The sequence below is a fragment of the Desmodus rotundus genome, chromosome 9 (genome assembly GCF_022682495.2).
Source record: "Desmodus rotundus isolate HL8 chromosome 9, HLdesRot8A.1, whole genome shotgun sequence".
Taxonomy (NCBI): domain Eukaryota; kingdom Metazoa; phylum Chordata; class Mammalia; order Chiroptera; family Phyllostomidae; genus Desmodus; species Desmodus rotundus.
Window position 1 is genome coordinate 91,986,052 of NC_071395.1, and position 15,710 is coordinate 92,001,761.

The 15,710-nt window shown below is 48.2% G+C and overlaps 1 protein-coding gene across 3 annotated transcripts in view; it reads left to right on the plus strand.

The window, feature by feature from the left end:
- Positions 1-11,135, plus strand: part of YPEL2 (yippee like 2) — a 57,120-nt gene extending 45,985 nt beyond the window's left edge. For all 3 annotated transcript variants that reach the window (XM_053911969.2, XM_053911970.2, XM_024572914.3), the window contains exons 3-5: positions 1,323-1,366; positions 2,358-2,466; positions 6,385-11,135. In XM_053911969.2, the coding sequence (XP_053767944.1) occupies positions 1,323-1,366; positions 2,358-2,466; positions 6,385-6,474 (243 nt within the window). In that variant the 3' untranslated portion in view covers positions 6,475-11,135. The remainder of the gene's footprint in view (positions 1-1,322; positions 1,367-2,357; positions 2,467-6,384) is intronic.
- The last annotated feature ends 4,575 nt before the right edge of the window (positions 11,136-15,710 follow it).

Genomic DNA, 15,710 nt, shown 5'->3' on the forward strand with positions numbered 1-15,710 from the left:
ATGTTTGGCCTGGACTTCCTGGCCGGAGGTTTCAAGGCTATGATACTCATATCCGTGCTCAGTTCTAGCCTGGGCGCAGCTGTGCTCCCCAGGGATGCTTCGAGACCCAAAGGAAAAGAGAGAGCTGGTTTAGGTTTGAGCAGCAGCTGGGGAACACTTGGAGCCACACCTGGGAGTGAAGGCTTCTGGCACATTTGGACATGGAGGCAACCAGCAGCCCAGCGGCCCCAATGGCTGCTTTTTCACGAGTCAGGAAATCTGCCCTTGTCTCTGGCGGTGCCGCTGATCCCAAAGTCCTGTGCTTCTGACAGCGACTGTCTCGCGTGCAATGATCTGTATTCTGTCTGGTTCTCTCTAGTTAACCAGTCACCCCCAGATTTCTCCCGCCCCTGAGTAACAGAGGTCATGGGAGGGCCTGTTACTGGTTTGTTTGTTTTTAGAGTGGATTTCAGAGCAGACTGGGGCACTTAATTCAGGGTCCGATTGTCAGGCCACATTAAAAATGCAGGCAGCAATGCAGAACACGGCTGGCTCATGTCAGCCAGACATGGCGTGTAACTGGAGGAGGAAAACACGGACCGGGCCTGTGTTAATGGAAGTCGACGCCAAGTGGCATGGCAGGCTCTGGCTCCTGTTTCTCCTGTCCCCTGCCACCTCCGGCCGGAAGAAAGAAGCTCAGAGTTAAGCTAGAAGTGGAAATGGGGCGGCTGCCTAATGAGCATTCCTGTGACCTAGACATTGAGTGGCTTACACCTTGGGAGGAGACCTCCGCTTTAGGAGGATGGTACCTGTCATGGCAGAAGGCCCCACAAGTGAGAAGAAGGGGGATTTGGTGGTTTATTCTTGCCACAGCGATTCTTTGCTGTCTTTTGCGGAGCGGGACCCAGAGGTGACCAAGGGTGCTGGCACCGGTTGCCATGCCCCCGCCACCTGGAGGAAAGCTGTGGCCAGCACAGGTGATGGCCATTGGGGGGACCTAGGAAAGGCCAGTGTGGCTTAACTACCTCAGGCTGATTCATTATATCAGATGCTGTCCAGAGCGAAGGAGTTGTTAATGATATCGTGGAGTTTGTGTTTTTCATATCTTCTCACCTGGGCTGCTGAAAACAGTCCAGGTGTGCACTGGCCCGGGCTCTGTCGCTGTTTATTCTGCCTCCCCCCCCCCCCCCCGCCATGCCATCTGCCAGCCAAACTGTGAACTGGCTCCCTGCTCCCTTTTGCTGTGTCCGTCCTGGAAGGTCACAGTTGTTGTGATGTGGGGCTGGTTTCCCAAACGGGTGGATGGAAGGGACTAACCATCGATTTGTGTTCTTGCATTTCAGTCGTTCCAAGGAAGCCAAGGACGAGCGTACCTCTTTAACTCAGTGTGAGTGTCTCTGACTGTACCTCCATGTTTGGTGCAAATGTTGAGGGGCAGGGGGAATAAAACATTCAATGATAATTAAACAGTGGACCCTCTGTGCCACAATAAAAAACCCGCGGAGCATTCATTTCCACAAGTGGTAGCCAGTTATCTTTGGGGAATTTTTTTTGGCACCGTCTTTGGCTGCTAAAAATAATATATTCAGTATCCCCAGTAGGCACATCAGAGAGCTGTGGTCTCAGAGGGAAGAAGCTGAAGTGCTTCTGAGAGAGCCCTCGACATGAGATCTTATACCCGGGTCTGAGATTTGCCGTTGGGGAGGAGACACAAAATGAACAGAAGACACCCGACTTCTGCTGAAGGGCCTCAGGCTGGAAGGAAGCCCCGGTCAGGGACGATCCCCCACCCCCCGCAGACGCAGTAGCCCCAGTCACCGGGCACGTCATTTATGGCCTCTTCCCGGGAAAGGAAGGTGAAGCTCCCCCACACCTGACGAGCTATGAAAGTGGAGATCTAGCGTGTTCAGCCTGAGATAATGTGCGCTCTGCGGAGGAACAGAGTGTATTTGACACCCAGGGCTCAAAGACTGGCCTTCGTGTTTGACATTTCCGGCTGCAGTCAGTCACCAGGGGGCTCTGAGGACCCCAACCTGGAGCTGTGGACTTAACTGTGTACCCATCAGTTTGTCCCCTTAACTCCCCAAGTTAAAAGTGCTTGTTAAGAAAAATTCCGGACAAAGTCTCAACCATCAAGACTGTTTTTAGTAGACTCATTGAATCAGAACTTGCAGACTTGAAATTCACTTCAGGGGAGATTTTCCACGTGGCGGCCTCTTGGGGGTGGTTATTGATTTCAGTTATAGACGAGGCCCTTCTCGGCTCGGGCCTCCCTTGAGGCAGGCATGCTCAGTCAGTGCTTTGCTGGAAGCTCAGCTCGAGCAACCAGTGATGAACATGTGACTAACTGCCCGCCCTCTCTCTGTCCCCTGGCACAGAGTTAACGTGGGCTGCGGGCCTGCAGAAGAGCGAGTGTTGCTAACTGGACTGCATGCAGTCGCAGACATTTACTGTGAAAACTGCAAAACCACTCTGGGCTGGAAATATGTAAGTATTGAGAAATCTGGTGCGGGGAGGGCCGCGGGGAGGAGGGTGACTCAGAGCCTCACGTAGGAGCAAGCTTTCTGCGGCCCGTGGGGCTGGCTGGCTTTGACTGGGACAGGAAACTGAGCTCCAAGAGCAGCGCCTGGCACGCTCCTGTTTGCCACACTCATTCTTCCCCTCCACTGATGGTCCCCTCTGCCTACTCGTTCCCTCACACCTGCCCCTGCAGCGGACAGACAGACACACATGCTCACCCCCCTTTGCCTTTTGATTTAATAAACAATAATAATATTGGCGCAAAGCATTTCTTGACGGCTGACTATGTTCTAGGCATACATTACCTTTCTTCACAGCATCCCTAGAGGGCAGGTCCTATTTTAACCCCTATTTTAAAATTAGAGGAAACTGAGACTTAGGGAGGTGAACGGTGTGTCCAGTGCAGGTGGTGGTCTGACTGCAGAGCAGAGCTCATGCTCTTTTTTTCTTTTTTATGTATGTATTTATTTTAGAGAGAAGGGAAGGGAGGGAGAAAGAGAGGGAGAGAAACATCAATGTGTGCTTTCCTCTTGAGTGCTCCCTCCCGTGAACCTGCCCCACAACCCAGGCATGTACCCTGACTGGAAATCGAACTGGCGACCCTTTGGTTCACAGCCCACACTCAATTCACTGAGCTACGCCAGCCAGGGCTCTTGGTTTTTTGTTTTTTTGGTTTTTTTTTAATTGAATTCATTGAATAATATTGGCCAATAAAATTATATAGGTTTCAGGTGTCCAATTCTGTAATACATCCTCTGTATATGGTGTTGTGTGCTCACCACCCCAAGTCGAGTCTCTTTTCATCACTAAGCCCCTGCTCTTTGGAGCTCCAACAGATGTCCCCAGAACATCTCTCAGGTCTTCAGCCCTGTGCCAGGCGTCGCCACACACTGTGAGTTAATGCCCACCGTCAGATACAGTCATGGCTGGAGTTTCCCAACTGCACATTCATTCCTTCATTGTTTAACTCAAAAATGTTTTCATGTCTTCTCTGTACCTTGGTACCTTTTCCCGGGTTGGGGGAGGTACGTATGTTCATCGAAAATAGACATTATTGTAGTTGTCACCATCATTGGCTGATCTCCCTCAAGGCTTTTGTCTGCCCTCTCTGTCACTGCGGGGAAGTCGGAAAGCGAGACTTCCTGTCTCTGGGAGGGTAATGTGCTCCCTGGAAAAGGCTCAGACTCCTGTGTCCTGTCGGTTGCCTGGGGTCAGTGTGAGGCTGGCTCACGTGACCTGCACTAGGTGGCTTCGAGAGGAGCTGGCAGAGTGATAATGTCCAGTCGTGTAGCTGTGCTGACTGTCACAAAGGTACCACACTCCCCAGGCATCTGATAGTGGGCGAGGTTGTGGGGGGCAGGGAGCAGGGAGAATAGGGGAAATCTCTGTGCCTTCTGCTCCTTTTGGCTGTGACTCTAAAACTGCTCTAAAAACTATGAAGTCTGTTTTAAAAAATGCTGTTGAACAATGGAAGCCAGGCATGGAAGTGTTCCTTGCATTTCAGTCAAGTTCAAAAATAGGCAAATCTTAAAAACGGCTGCAGGTGGAGCCTGTGATGGAGCAGCACTTACATCTCCCTCCAGACGTTCAGGATTAGAAAGGAAAAAACCAAGACAGTGTGTTTCATGATGCCAAGATGGTTCTGGGGAAAGCTGGCCTTGGCCATTCTTCTCCCACCCACCCCCCTAACCCCGCTCCCTGTGGCATGGGCCCCCTCTGGGTGGTCTGTGGGCCACAGGTCTGGGTCGATTATCCAGAAATGCCCTGCCCTTCTCTGTTTCCCACCCTCTTGGTAATCTTACTCTGCTCAGGCTGTCCTGGATTACAGATGAGATGAATCGAGTTGGTTGGCTTTGCTCCTTACTTCAGGTCAAATGAGTCACTCCTTCGACAGAGCTTTCTTCAAAGCCTTTGTGCTGGATTCAGAAGTGGAGGGAGCAAGTCCTCGCCCTCAGGGTGTTTACAGTCAGGAGGCCAGGGAGGAAGGCCTCGGGGTAACCCCGCAGTTTGGCAGGTAGAACTCTGCACAGGACAGGAGGGAAACCTCTCTACCCGCAAATAGTCATCCATTACCTCTTGTGGGCCAGGCCCAGGGCTCCAATTTTCTCTCCACTACTGCTTCTGACCCGCAGCACAATCCTCTGAAATGTAACTATCCCAATTCTGTAAATGAAAAGCTTATAATTTTGTAAATTGTAAACAGCTAAGTGATGCTCCTGATACTAGGAAGCAGAAGTGGGGTTCAGCGTGGGGTGCTGTAGACTCCAGAAGTAGTACGTCGGCCCCTGGAGTCCAGGTGTGTCATTTTGCAATGCCCTGGGCTGTTTATTTTATTTTTTTTAATTTAATAGGGATACGCTCTCACTTTCCTAGTTCTGTTTTGTCCTCTCCCCACCCTGAACATCCTACTCTATTTCAGTAGGTTTTATTCCTGAACCACATTCATTCGCTGTTGTATATCACACACACACACACACACACACACACACACACACACACACACACACACACACACACACACAGAGCGCTAGGGGAGAATGAAGTGTTAGGGAGATTCCTGCTGAGCCCGCAGCTCTTGTGTGTGTGTGTGTGTGTGTTTGGTGTGTGTTTGCACATTCCCTCTTGGTGCCCCTCCTCTCTCCACGATGTGGAATGATTCCTCTCAACAAAAGACTATAGTCTGACTTTTCCTTCTCCCCCCACCCCCTGAGGCCCCCAAGCTCTAGAACAGAGGACCCAGTTCATACGAGTGCTGCCCAGAAACTATCGACAGTAGGATTTGGTTACTAACTCACGTGGGGACTCAGGAGGGACAGCTGGTGTCCACTGCTTCTCTGCATCCAGCTTAGCCATCTAACGGCTCTGATGATGCGCCCAGAGGTCTTCAGGTATCTGCCTGCAGAGAAAATAGCTGTTTGATCTCACGTCAGATAAAATAGCCTTTTGATCTCGCATCTCTACCGGACTTCTTTCTGTGGGGCTCATTAGAAGCGGGGAAAGTGCTGCACGTTGAGGATGGTAGGCTGCCAGGTGCTTTGTCCTGAGCTTTCCCGCTGGAGGCCTGGCAGCTGGGTGGGGCTCTTCAGCCTGGAGTTCTCTGGAGAAAGATAGTGAAGGAAAAACAGACTTAACTCATCTGATGTAGAAACAGCAAGATAAGAAATGAAAAGAAGACCTGGTCTGTCTCACAATACTTTGCTTCTCTCCCTGAGGGTCTTTTCTCTAAGCCTAACAAAGTCCGTTTTAAAATTATGACACAGGAACTTTATGAATACGTCCATAGGGCAGATTTCGGGCTAGGTAGGAAACCAAGTTCCCTAAGACAAAACATGTATGCGCACATGCATTCGCTCAGCGGTGATTCATTGCAGACCTGTCCTGTGCTGAGCCATCTTCCAGGCACTCGGGATACAGCAGTGAACAAAACAGAGGAGACGTCTGCCTCCCGGGAAGTTTGTATTGCCGTAGTGGGGGTCGATACACGGGATAGGGGCAGGTTACCGTGTGCTGGCTCGTGGCAAGCGCTGTGGTGACCCAGCAGCAGCAGAGGGGAGGGACTGCAGTGGAAGTTCGGATTCTGAGTAGCTGAGCAGTTGGGAAGGAATTTAACTGAGAGGGTAACCTTTGGGCAAAGGCTAGAATGAGCAAAGATTCTAAAGAAATTCTGTTACATTGAGAAAGTCCTGGTGTCTGGTGTCATCCCAGTGCTGTGGTCAGCTGAGAGGGACGCAGTGTGTTTAAGTGGCGGGAATCCCTCAGTGAGTCTGGGCGAAGCTGGGAGCAGCCTCCAGGGCCTGTCTTTGGCCCCACCTTTGCTCCCTGCCACAAAAGTCACCTGCTTGTCTCGGGTCCTTCAGCGTCTTTTCTCTTCCTTGTATCTCCTAGGAACACGCTTTTGAAAGCAGCCAGAAGTATAAAGAAGGCAAGTACATCATTGAGCTAGCACACATGATCAAGGACAATGGCTGGGACTGACCGGAGCGCGCCCGCCCGCCCCAGCGTCCGCGTGAACGCCGTCCAACCAAACGCTCTACCCAAGCGCGAGAGAGTGACTGGACACTTGGTTCCATCGTTTAGGGGCCTTGCCCTCTGGGGCACCCTCCCGCCCTGACACCGCCTTTCCGGTGCCCGGCCTCTAAACCGCTGTCTCTCTGTCTCTTTGCTTTGTATCTGTTTGTGAGTTGATCCTGGCTTCTCTCTCTGTTCTAGCATTGGCTGAAAACAAAACAGAAGGAACAGATGCCTGACCGCGTGGCGGCAGCCCACCTTGATAAGGGCCTGGGGCCCACACAGGAGCTGCCCGATGGCCTCCTGTCGGGGGAGCAGTGCACGGCATGGGGGTGTGAGAAGGAGGGGAAGGGGGGAACCTCGAGGGTTCCGGGGTGGGCAGGGGACGGGAGGGGAGAAGTAGGGACAGAATTGTGCTACTCCTGGAGACCTGGTAACTTAGGCTTGAAATAACCAACTTGTCTAAAAGGACAAAGAGAAAAAAATACCTCATGACCGCATTCTCTCTGATCAGAAGCTTCTGTTCCTGCACCAAATGTGCCCAGTTAGCATGTGATAGCAGAAGCGACCCTAATTCTTGCGGGTGGGGCAGCAGCGTGGTTCTCCTGGGCCAAGCTGGGGGGCGTCTTAGCAGCAGTGAGTGACTCGGGGGAAAAGCCCAGTTGGGTTTTGATGACTCTGAAGTCCCACGGCTGCTCCAGGTAATCATCTTTTCCTCTTCAGCCACCATGGGTGAGAGGCGAGGGGACCGCCATTTGCAGTGGTTGCAAAATCCAAACATCCCAAAGGCTTGGACCAGGAACCAAGTACAGTCAGTCATTGAGGAGAGCAGGGAACAAAGGGGGCTGCAGCTTGGGAGCTCCTGCAGAAATGGCTCAGATGTTGGGCTAGGAAAAGAAAAAAGTAAAACCAATAAGCATCTCTAACCTTTTTTTCCTGACCCTCAGTCAGAGAAGAGTGCTGTGGCGAGGAAGGGCGTGGGGTGGGGCGGTGCTGGGAGTAGTTTAGGTTTGAACCACAACAGGTTAGGTGCATCTTTCGTCTTTGGTGTGCGGTGGCTTCAGTGAGATCGGCAGTTCTTTGTACATAGAGTTTTGGGTGTTTTTCTCCAGTTCCATCATTGTAGATTGTGGAAAACAAAGTCCCAAGGCTTTGAGCTTAGTGATAGCTTGGCTGGTAGATCCTCATGCCCCTAGCTGTTCTCCTTGGACTTGAATGTTTTGTGTGGAGAGAAAAACAGAATGGTCCAGCAGTGGGGAGGGCTTAGATTTGATGTCAAATGTCAAGTTACAAATTTTAGTACTGCCCCCTGCTCCTCACCCCCCTATCCAAAGTTCGTGGTTGTACTAGGGGAAGCGGAGAACAAATCCCTGCAAGGCTTCTGCGACGGGGAGGAGTTTGTTACAGCCAATCAGCACTGTGAAGTCTGTTCTACAGCAGTTCAGCCAGTGCACGGTGCATGGCCGAAAGTCATCTAGCTGGTTAATTTCACGCTTAGACTGAAAATGTTATTGTTCAGATACGTGTAGGGTATGTCAGGTGATTCTCAGTATCTCATTGTCCAAGTAGGCCGATCCTAGAGGAGTATTCACCATAAAAGGCACAAAAGAATGTGTTCGTGGAGACAAGAGTCTGTCAGTTTGATTAACCAAGATTCAAGCAGCCAACCCACGACATTTTCATAAGTGAACCAAATTCCCACAGGGAATGAGTCCGCGGCGGACTTGCCTTTTCGTGGCTCTGAGCTGCTCACCGAATGGGGGACCTGTGGTGGGCACGGTCCTGCCCTGGCAGGGGCGGACCGCAGGACGCAGGCGGCTCCCAGCTCAGCAGACGACTGCCTCTGTAAGACAGAAGGAGTCTTAGAAATGGAATTCTGTTCCCAAAGGCTTCTGGCCCACATCGTTCGGTGCTTTAGTAGCCCTGGGAGATTTTGTTCTCCCCACAATACTGAAAAGCAGACTGAAGTTCAGAACAAGTTGTATATTTCTGCTCCCAGAGAACTACTTCCTCTGATTCCCAGGTACTTCCAGGCCCCAAGATCTCAAAAACAAAAAAAAACCTATTTTATTTTCCAACTTTCACATTCCTCAGCTGGCTTGCCAGCACAGAAATCATAGATTCCCCTTCACCTGCCCCGCCAGCAAAAGGTAGTGGCCTTCATTTATGGGTTTTGATTGGCCCCTTTGCTCAGGGAATGTCCTGGCTATTGATACTCCTTCCCGTAAAAAGAAAATGGGGGCTAAGTGTGGGTAGGTGTTTTGTCTTTAAAAGTAAAAGTGGGGTGTGATGGCATGGAAACCAGACACGGGGCCACAGAGTTTTCACCAGGCGGGGAGACCAGTGTGTCACTGTTCTTCCTTGGGGCTAGGGCCTCTGCGCAGATCAGAGCAGGCTCCAACAGAACCCTGGTTTGGGGTTTTTTCAGCTACTATCTGTTGAGCATCCAGTGGGTGGATGGCGCCATGCTGGTGTAAGAGATCTGAGTAAGATGTTGGTTTTTCCATAACTACAGAAAAACAAAAGCCCAGCCCATTAGGCTTTCCCTTTGTGTCGATGAAACCAAAAGTGCTTCTTAAAACTTTAGCTCCATTTGTGGCTTGTCTATCTGACGTCATAGTATCGGAGAGACTGCAGCTGAGCAGTGGAGATGCATCAGCTGATGGCCTCCATCAGTTCATTCTTTAATTTTCCTCACCAAATTATTGACTCAGAGCAAACCAAAGACCTCATCCACTCACCCCTGGTAGGTTCAGGGAATTGGAGTTCAATGTAAAGCTTGGGTGGGGCTGAGAGGAAGGAAGGGGGAAGGGAGAAGGGAGAAAGGGAAAGGCATGGAGTTCTATACCTCAGCCAGCAGCTGCCTTCCTTTTCAGCTGAAGTCCAGCCGCCGACCCTCTAGGTCCATCTCCCCTGTGCCGTCCTCGCTCAGACGGCCTTGGTGGCCTTGGATTCCACCCCACCCCACCCCCGTCCCACCCTTGATACTCTCTCGGGCTGCTCCTGGGCTGATTTGACATGAATCAAATTCAGCCAAAGTTGATAGTCACAGGGAGTCAGCTGGGCCTGGCTGAGCGCTGCCCCGACGCAGAAGGCGGTGCGAGCCTGGAGACAGGAGCGAGAAATCTGGGCTGGTGGGTCAGTGTGGGGAAAAGGAGGTAGCCCCTTTATAACAAGATTTTCAAGTGGATATATATAAAAGAAACAGTTGCTTGTGAAATATACTTTTGTAAATAATATTTAATTTTTTAAATAATATATTTGGTGCTGTTTTCTCAGATCCCCTGAGAGCACTTTTTATTTTCATTTTTAAATTTTACGGTTTCCTCTGCATTTCTTGAAGTATACTTTAAGGGAAACAGTGATCACCAATGTATTGTGTTTTGTTTTGTTTTTTAAAGACATCTCTATCACATTTGAGGCGATAAAGCAATGCCTCTGTATTTTCCCCCAATGGAATGAACTCTACAGTACGTTACCAGGTTGAGAATCGAACTATTTTCTTGCACCAGTATTGGCTAGAAAAGAAAATAATATAATCAAATAAATTTAGTAACAACTTAGAGTGAAACAAATTGGAAAATGGGAATCTTGTTTTAAGAGTGAGTGTGTGTGTGTGTGTGTGTGTGTGTGTGTGTGTAAAAAGCACTTTGGACTGTGCCTCCTGGTTTCTTTTTTATTGGGGACACTGTACCTACAGTTTACACCTGGGGCACATTGGTTTTCTTCCTTCTCTCTGTGGCGGTTTCCTTTCTGAGTGGACCAACAGCACAACCGTGAGATCTTGTTCTCCTGAGCACGGAGCTGCTGCCGGTTTATTCCTGTTTCTTTCTTTGTGTGCTCAACTTTTACAGACTGTGAAGGAGATCTGTTGTTTGTGATGGGCCAGCAGAGTCTGATCTGTTGAGATGTGAGTGTGTCCATCATGGAAGCCAGGGCTCCGGCTGCTGTAGAAGCTACATCATGTTAAAACATTGATTGGTTTGGGTGGAAAGATCGGTAATGAAATAATGCACATACCTTGTTGGTAAACAGCTTTTTAATTTGTGCTTTTAAGGTCAGTTTGCCTCAGGTTCAGGAAGAGGCTGAGAAATCAAATCTCGAACACAATCAACTTACATATTTTTTTAAAAGTCTGCCTCAAATGAGAAATCATGCTAACGGTCTGGGTGAAGGAAAAAAATGTTTAATTTTTAAAATTACAGTGCAGTCATGAAATCTGCCAGTAGTGAAAGGTAAAGCCAAGAAGCAAGCTCTTACCATTTTACCAAATTCTCTCTGCCCGTGTGTTTTCGTGTAACATTTCAGTGAAGGTGAGAATTTGCTTCTCCAACCTGCAGAGACTATCTTTAAATACAGACTATTTATGCTTGTGTTTACAGACGATTTGTTGGGTTTGGGTTTCGTTACTGTCCTTCGTTTCTTTTTGTTGTCGTCGTCATCATTGGCGTTTTTCAGGTCACTTTGCTTTAATAACAAAGATCATAATTTTCCAATAATTTGTCTTCACCATCTCCTGCATTTGTACATAGTGATTCAGTATTAGACAAAAGTGCATTGTTCCTGTCATATTTCCAATCTGTGTTGGTGCTCATTTGAGAAAATAAAGTTTTCAAATATTAATTCTTTGGAGGGCTCGTCTGCTTAATTGACCCAGCCAGTTTCAGCTTGACATTTAATACTGAGAGGCCTGCAGGAGGTCATCCCTAACCCCATTCACAGATCCGTCAACTGAGACCCCGAGGCGTTATTTTCTCCAAGGACAGTTGGCCAGTTAATGAATAAAAAGCAGACCTGCTTGTCTACAAATGCTTTTCCTGGCTCTAGATATGAGAAATGCATGAATGACCTTAATCATTTCTGTCTACCAAGCCCCATATTCTCAGCTCTTCTGTTAATACCGATTTCTTTGGAGATAGGAATGTATTTAGGTAAGGGGGAGAACAGAAATAAGAGAATTAGGTCAAAAAGAGGTAGCATCATCTCTGACTAACTGACAAAGCGAGGTGAATACTCACAGTTATAACATGTGGAAAACCACTCATTAGCGAATATTAAACATCTATTATTAGTTCCAGGCACAGAGTGAGGCAGTTCAACTGTCCCAATAAGTCAGCGGTCTCTGTTTTCCGGGCGCCTTCCCTGCAGTCTTGTACGTACACACTCAGCCTGGCGTAGCCAGCTGTAAGTGCAGCTTTATACTCTGGTGTCCTTTAAACATTCTGGTCTAGACATCATCAGTTTATATGCTGTATTTAAAGTACTTTTCCCAAAACTTGCCTCCATAACTTAGGGAGTTCCTACCTTGCACGGGCAACCTACATCACCAAGAAAGAATTAAAACCGTGCATGTGTGTGTATGCATTTGTGTGTTTTCTCATCAGTGATATTTTAAAAGCCAGTTCCCTATAAAATAGGAAATCCCCTCTCTCCTTCCCAGGAGTTTTCGCCTATCCATCTGCACCCAGCTATAGTTGACTTCTGTTTGTCCTTCAGTGTGTTATGTTCCTGTGACCCGATTTGCTTCAGTGGATGTGCCTGCTGTCATGTCATTCTTGTTTGCCTTGGGCAGATGGGGAGGAGAGAGAAGCTAGCATGTGCAGGAGACACCCAGTCTCCTGGGTCCGCCCCTTTCCAAGCTCTCAGCCCCGTCAGTGGCTGTCAGTGTCTGGGAGACCAAGCTGGAGAAAGCGAGGAGAGGACGCTAGTGTTCTGGAGTGCCTGGTTTGTGCCAGACCCTGCGCTTTGCCTGTATGCCCTCACTTAGGAGCCTTGCAGTGAGGTGCCTCCTCACATCATCCTAGGAGTCCTCACCACCCCGTGGGAAAGCTGATTTGAAATTAAGTATCGACTATTCCCATTTTATAAATGATGAAATCGAGGTTTTGCAAGGTTTCTTGGCTAGCGGCAGGGTCAGCAAACAGCCTGACTTCTCACAGCGCTGTATTCTTTCCCTGTACCATATTCCAAATTTCATCCTCGCTCTTCCTCCAGCCTTCTTAATTTCAGTGTGGCCTCAGACGACACTTTCCCACATGACTGCTTAATGAGGAAGGGTTCAGGCAATGCAAATGAAAAAATTAATGTAAGCAAAGCCACAAAAGTCAATGCTACATTAAAAAATGTATAATCCATAGCTGAATATAAGCCGGGCTTTGTTGTTTTTTAATACTCTGTGTAATGGATTACATGTGTAATCCTTGGCCCCTCGATCAATAGTAGGAAGTTAGTATGGTTCCTAGTATGGTTTGGTGAACATTGAATTAATGGGGATGGTAGAGAATTACTAGCTTTCAACATTCTGTTCAACGTGTTAGAATCCCTAAGAGGAGAATGGCGATGAGGTTAGCCTTAAATGTTTTCTACGTGAGGTAAATGGTTACACCATGAGCCATCAAATTATTGTTCTCATTTATTTTTGACATAACGTGTCCCCTGTTTAGTCGGGAAACTAACCCCAGGGAGCAGAAATTCAGTGTTACTAAGTACGCAGAGTGGGGGAACAAAGGGCTACGCAGGGCCCCTCCCTTCCATTGGCCAAATATCCAGCCACGTCAGCCAGGACCCTCACAGGCAGCTGTTTCCTGCAGAAGCAATTGCTCATAAATCCTTTTATCTGGTCCCAATAAAGGGCTCACATCCTACAGCCTGGAGCAGGGCAAGCTCCTGGAGTTGGGGCCCCTGCCCTCAAACACTTGTTTCCCTTAGTGAGAAAGGAACTATATGGAGAGGGCTCAGCCCAGTACCTGGTATATTGTAAGTCAGTAATAAATGAATTGTTATTATAACAGATTCTCCCGTCTATTTTGAATTGGGAGTGAGGTAAAGAGGACTATTGTATTCGTTCTTTATGTGCAGTATATGTTTAATTTCTCACCAATCCTGTGAAGAAAATGCCCCCGTTGTGCAGAGGAGAAACGGGGGCTCCGAGCGGGTAAATAACATGCTGGTGGATGAGCTGGGATTTTTTTTTTTTAAACTCTTGTTCTGATTCCGAAGCCTACACCCTATCTCTGGCCCTGGCTCGCCGCTCAGGAAACAGGAATAACTACCAAATAGGAAACTTTCTGGCAGATCTAAGCACACACCCAAAACTTCATGGCTATTTTGTTCTCTTATGTTTAATTCTTTTTTCACGAAATGAAAATCCTGGCCTTTCCAGTGGACGCAAGAGCTTAGAACTGAGACAAGGGTTGCCTTGTACTACACCTGTATTTTATAAGGATTTCAGGCCCGTTGATTTTATATTTCTTAGAAGGGGAAAGAAGTGTTGATTTCAGTTGTTGAGACTGCTTCAAGAGAGAAAAATCCAAAAACTTGCTCACGCAGAAGTGACTACAGTATCCTAACACATGACACCATCTCCACGGGGCCATTCGGGACCGACTCTCCAGACCAGCTTGGAACAAGCCAAGGAGATACTTCTTGAAGATACTTCTAATTCCCAAGTGATAGGGATCATTTTAATGAGAGTCAGACTTGCTAGAGATGCTGAATTTTTCAAGGCATTCACAAGTCTCTGAGAGAACTATCGAATTATATTTATTTAAAATTAAAGTCATGTTAATGATTTATCCCCAGATCAACCATGAGCCAGGGTCAAGTAGAAGGGAGGGAGGCCCTGGTGTTGGGCAGATGGGGACTTTAAGCCTGATTGGATGCTTATACATGATCACTTCGAGGAAGCCACAGCAATTCTCAGGACCGGCTCCCATCATCTGTAAAAACACACAAATTATTGTGAGGCTCACAGAACAGCCACAAAGTGCCCGGCACATTGCCCAGATCAAGTAGGCTTTAGCAAATGTCACTGCCTTTTTTTTTTCCTGGGTGACAGGAACTCACTGTGATGGGCACTGCTAGCACATAAGATATTCAGCCCCAACATTCATCCCTTTAACAGACTTCTGCAAAGGACACTAAGGAAACCAGTTCTCGGTCATGGGCCAGGTAAGTAACAACTGGAAGTGAAACCCACAGCACCTCGGCCATCGGGCCAGGTGTCCCCGTTACCTGATACCACATTACCTGTTTCTACTTCTAGGGGAGAGTGTACACATTTATGGGGGGGCGGAGATGAACAAGAAAAGCATCAGCTAGAAAAACATCCAAATTTCAGGATCCTGCTTGAAATTTTTATACTAACATTGTTGGTGGTCTTCAATAATGCCAAATTGGCCCATTATCCCTGCATCCCGGTCTGATGTGCAGGCAACACGTGGGACAGGAAGCCAAACACTCTCAGACTCGCTCACGTCCCCGGCCTCCCCTGGACTGCCTGCCTCCAGCTCCAAGCCACTTCTCCAGAGCGAGACCACGCCAGCACAGCAACCAAGCAATCGAGCCAGGGATACTTTATTTATGGCTTTAATAATAGAGTCTCATGGGAAATTTTTGGTTTCCCATTCCCAGAAGCAAAAATGCATCTATAGAATGTTCTTGAAACTTATTGCTTGTTTATGCTTTTTTCCTAGGACATTCTTTGAGCCACCTTGATAGAGTTTAAGATGTTCCTTCACAAAAATAGGATAATCTGAGTTGCCATTCATTTGGCTAACGTGTTCTACACCAAGCGAGCACAGTGTCGGAAATTGAGAATACAGGTCGGTAATGCTGCTGATCATCATATAAGCATTATCCTATGTTGAGCATGCCACGTTTATTACCCAAGCTGCCACTAATCCAACAGGAGTTTGTTTTATCTTTGTCCAGTTCCCAGTCCCTAATTTCCACAGTCATTGGAAAATAGCACCCATGTGTCCGGGAGGCACTCCTACTCGACGTTGTTTCCATGGTGATGAGACATGCCCAAAGTTCACGTTTCATTTCATTTTCTACTTCAGTGATGTTATACAGAAATGGTACCATCTAAGGGAAGAGGGTTGACAGAGGGAGCGCCCTTAACCTTCCCAGGCCCTAGCTGTGGGAGGGACCTCTGGGAGTTTCTGTTCAGCCAGAGGGAGTGGGTGTTTATTGCAAAGAAAAGGTCAGAATTGCCACAGAGATCACTGGTTTTGACCTGTTGCGTCCAGTGCACCCGACATTTCATCTTGCCTCAGGTAGACCTAGGTTTTGCCTGAGGAAGGCTTTCCTGGAAAAGCAATGCCATAAAGTAGGCAGAGCTCAGGGTGAGGATGACTGTAAGCTCCTTTCTGCCCGTGGCAGAGGGGGATTGAAAAAACAGACTTCCAGGCCCTGGGTGA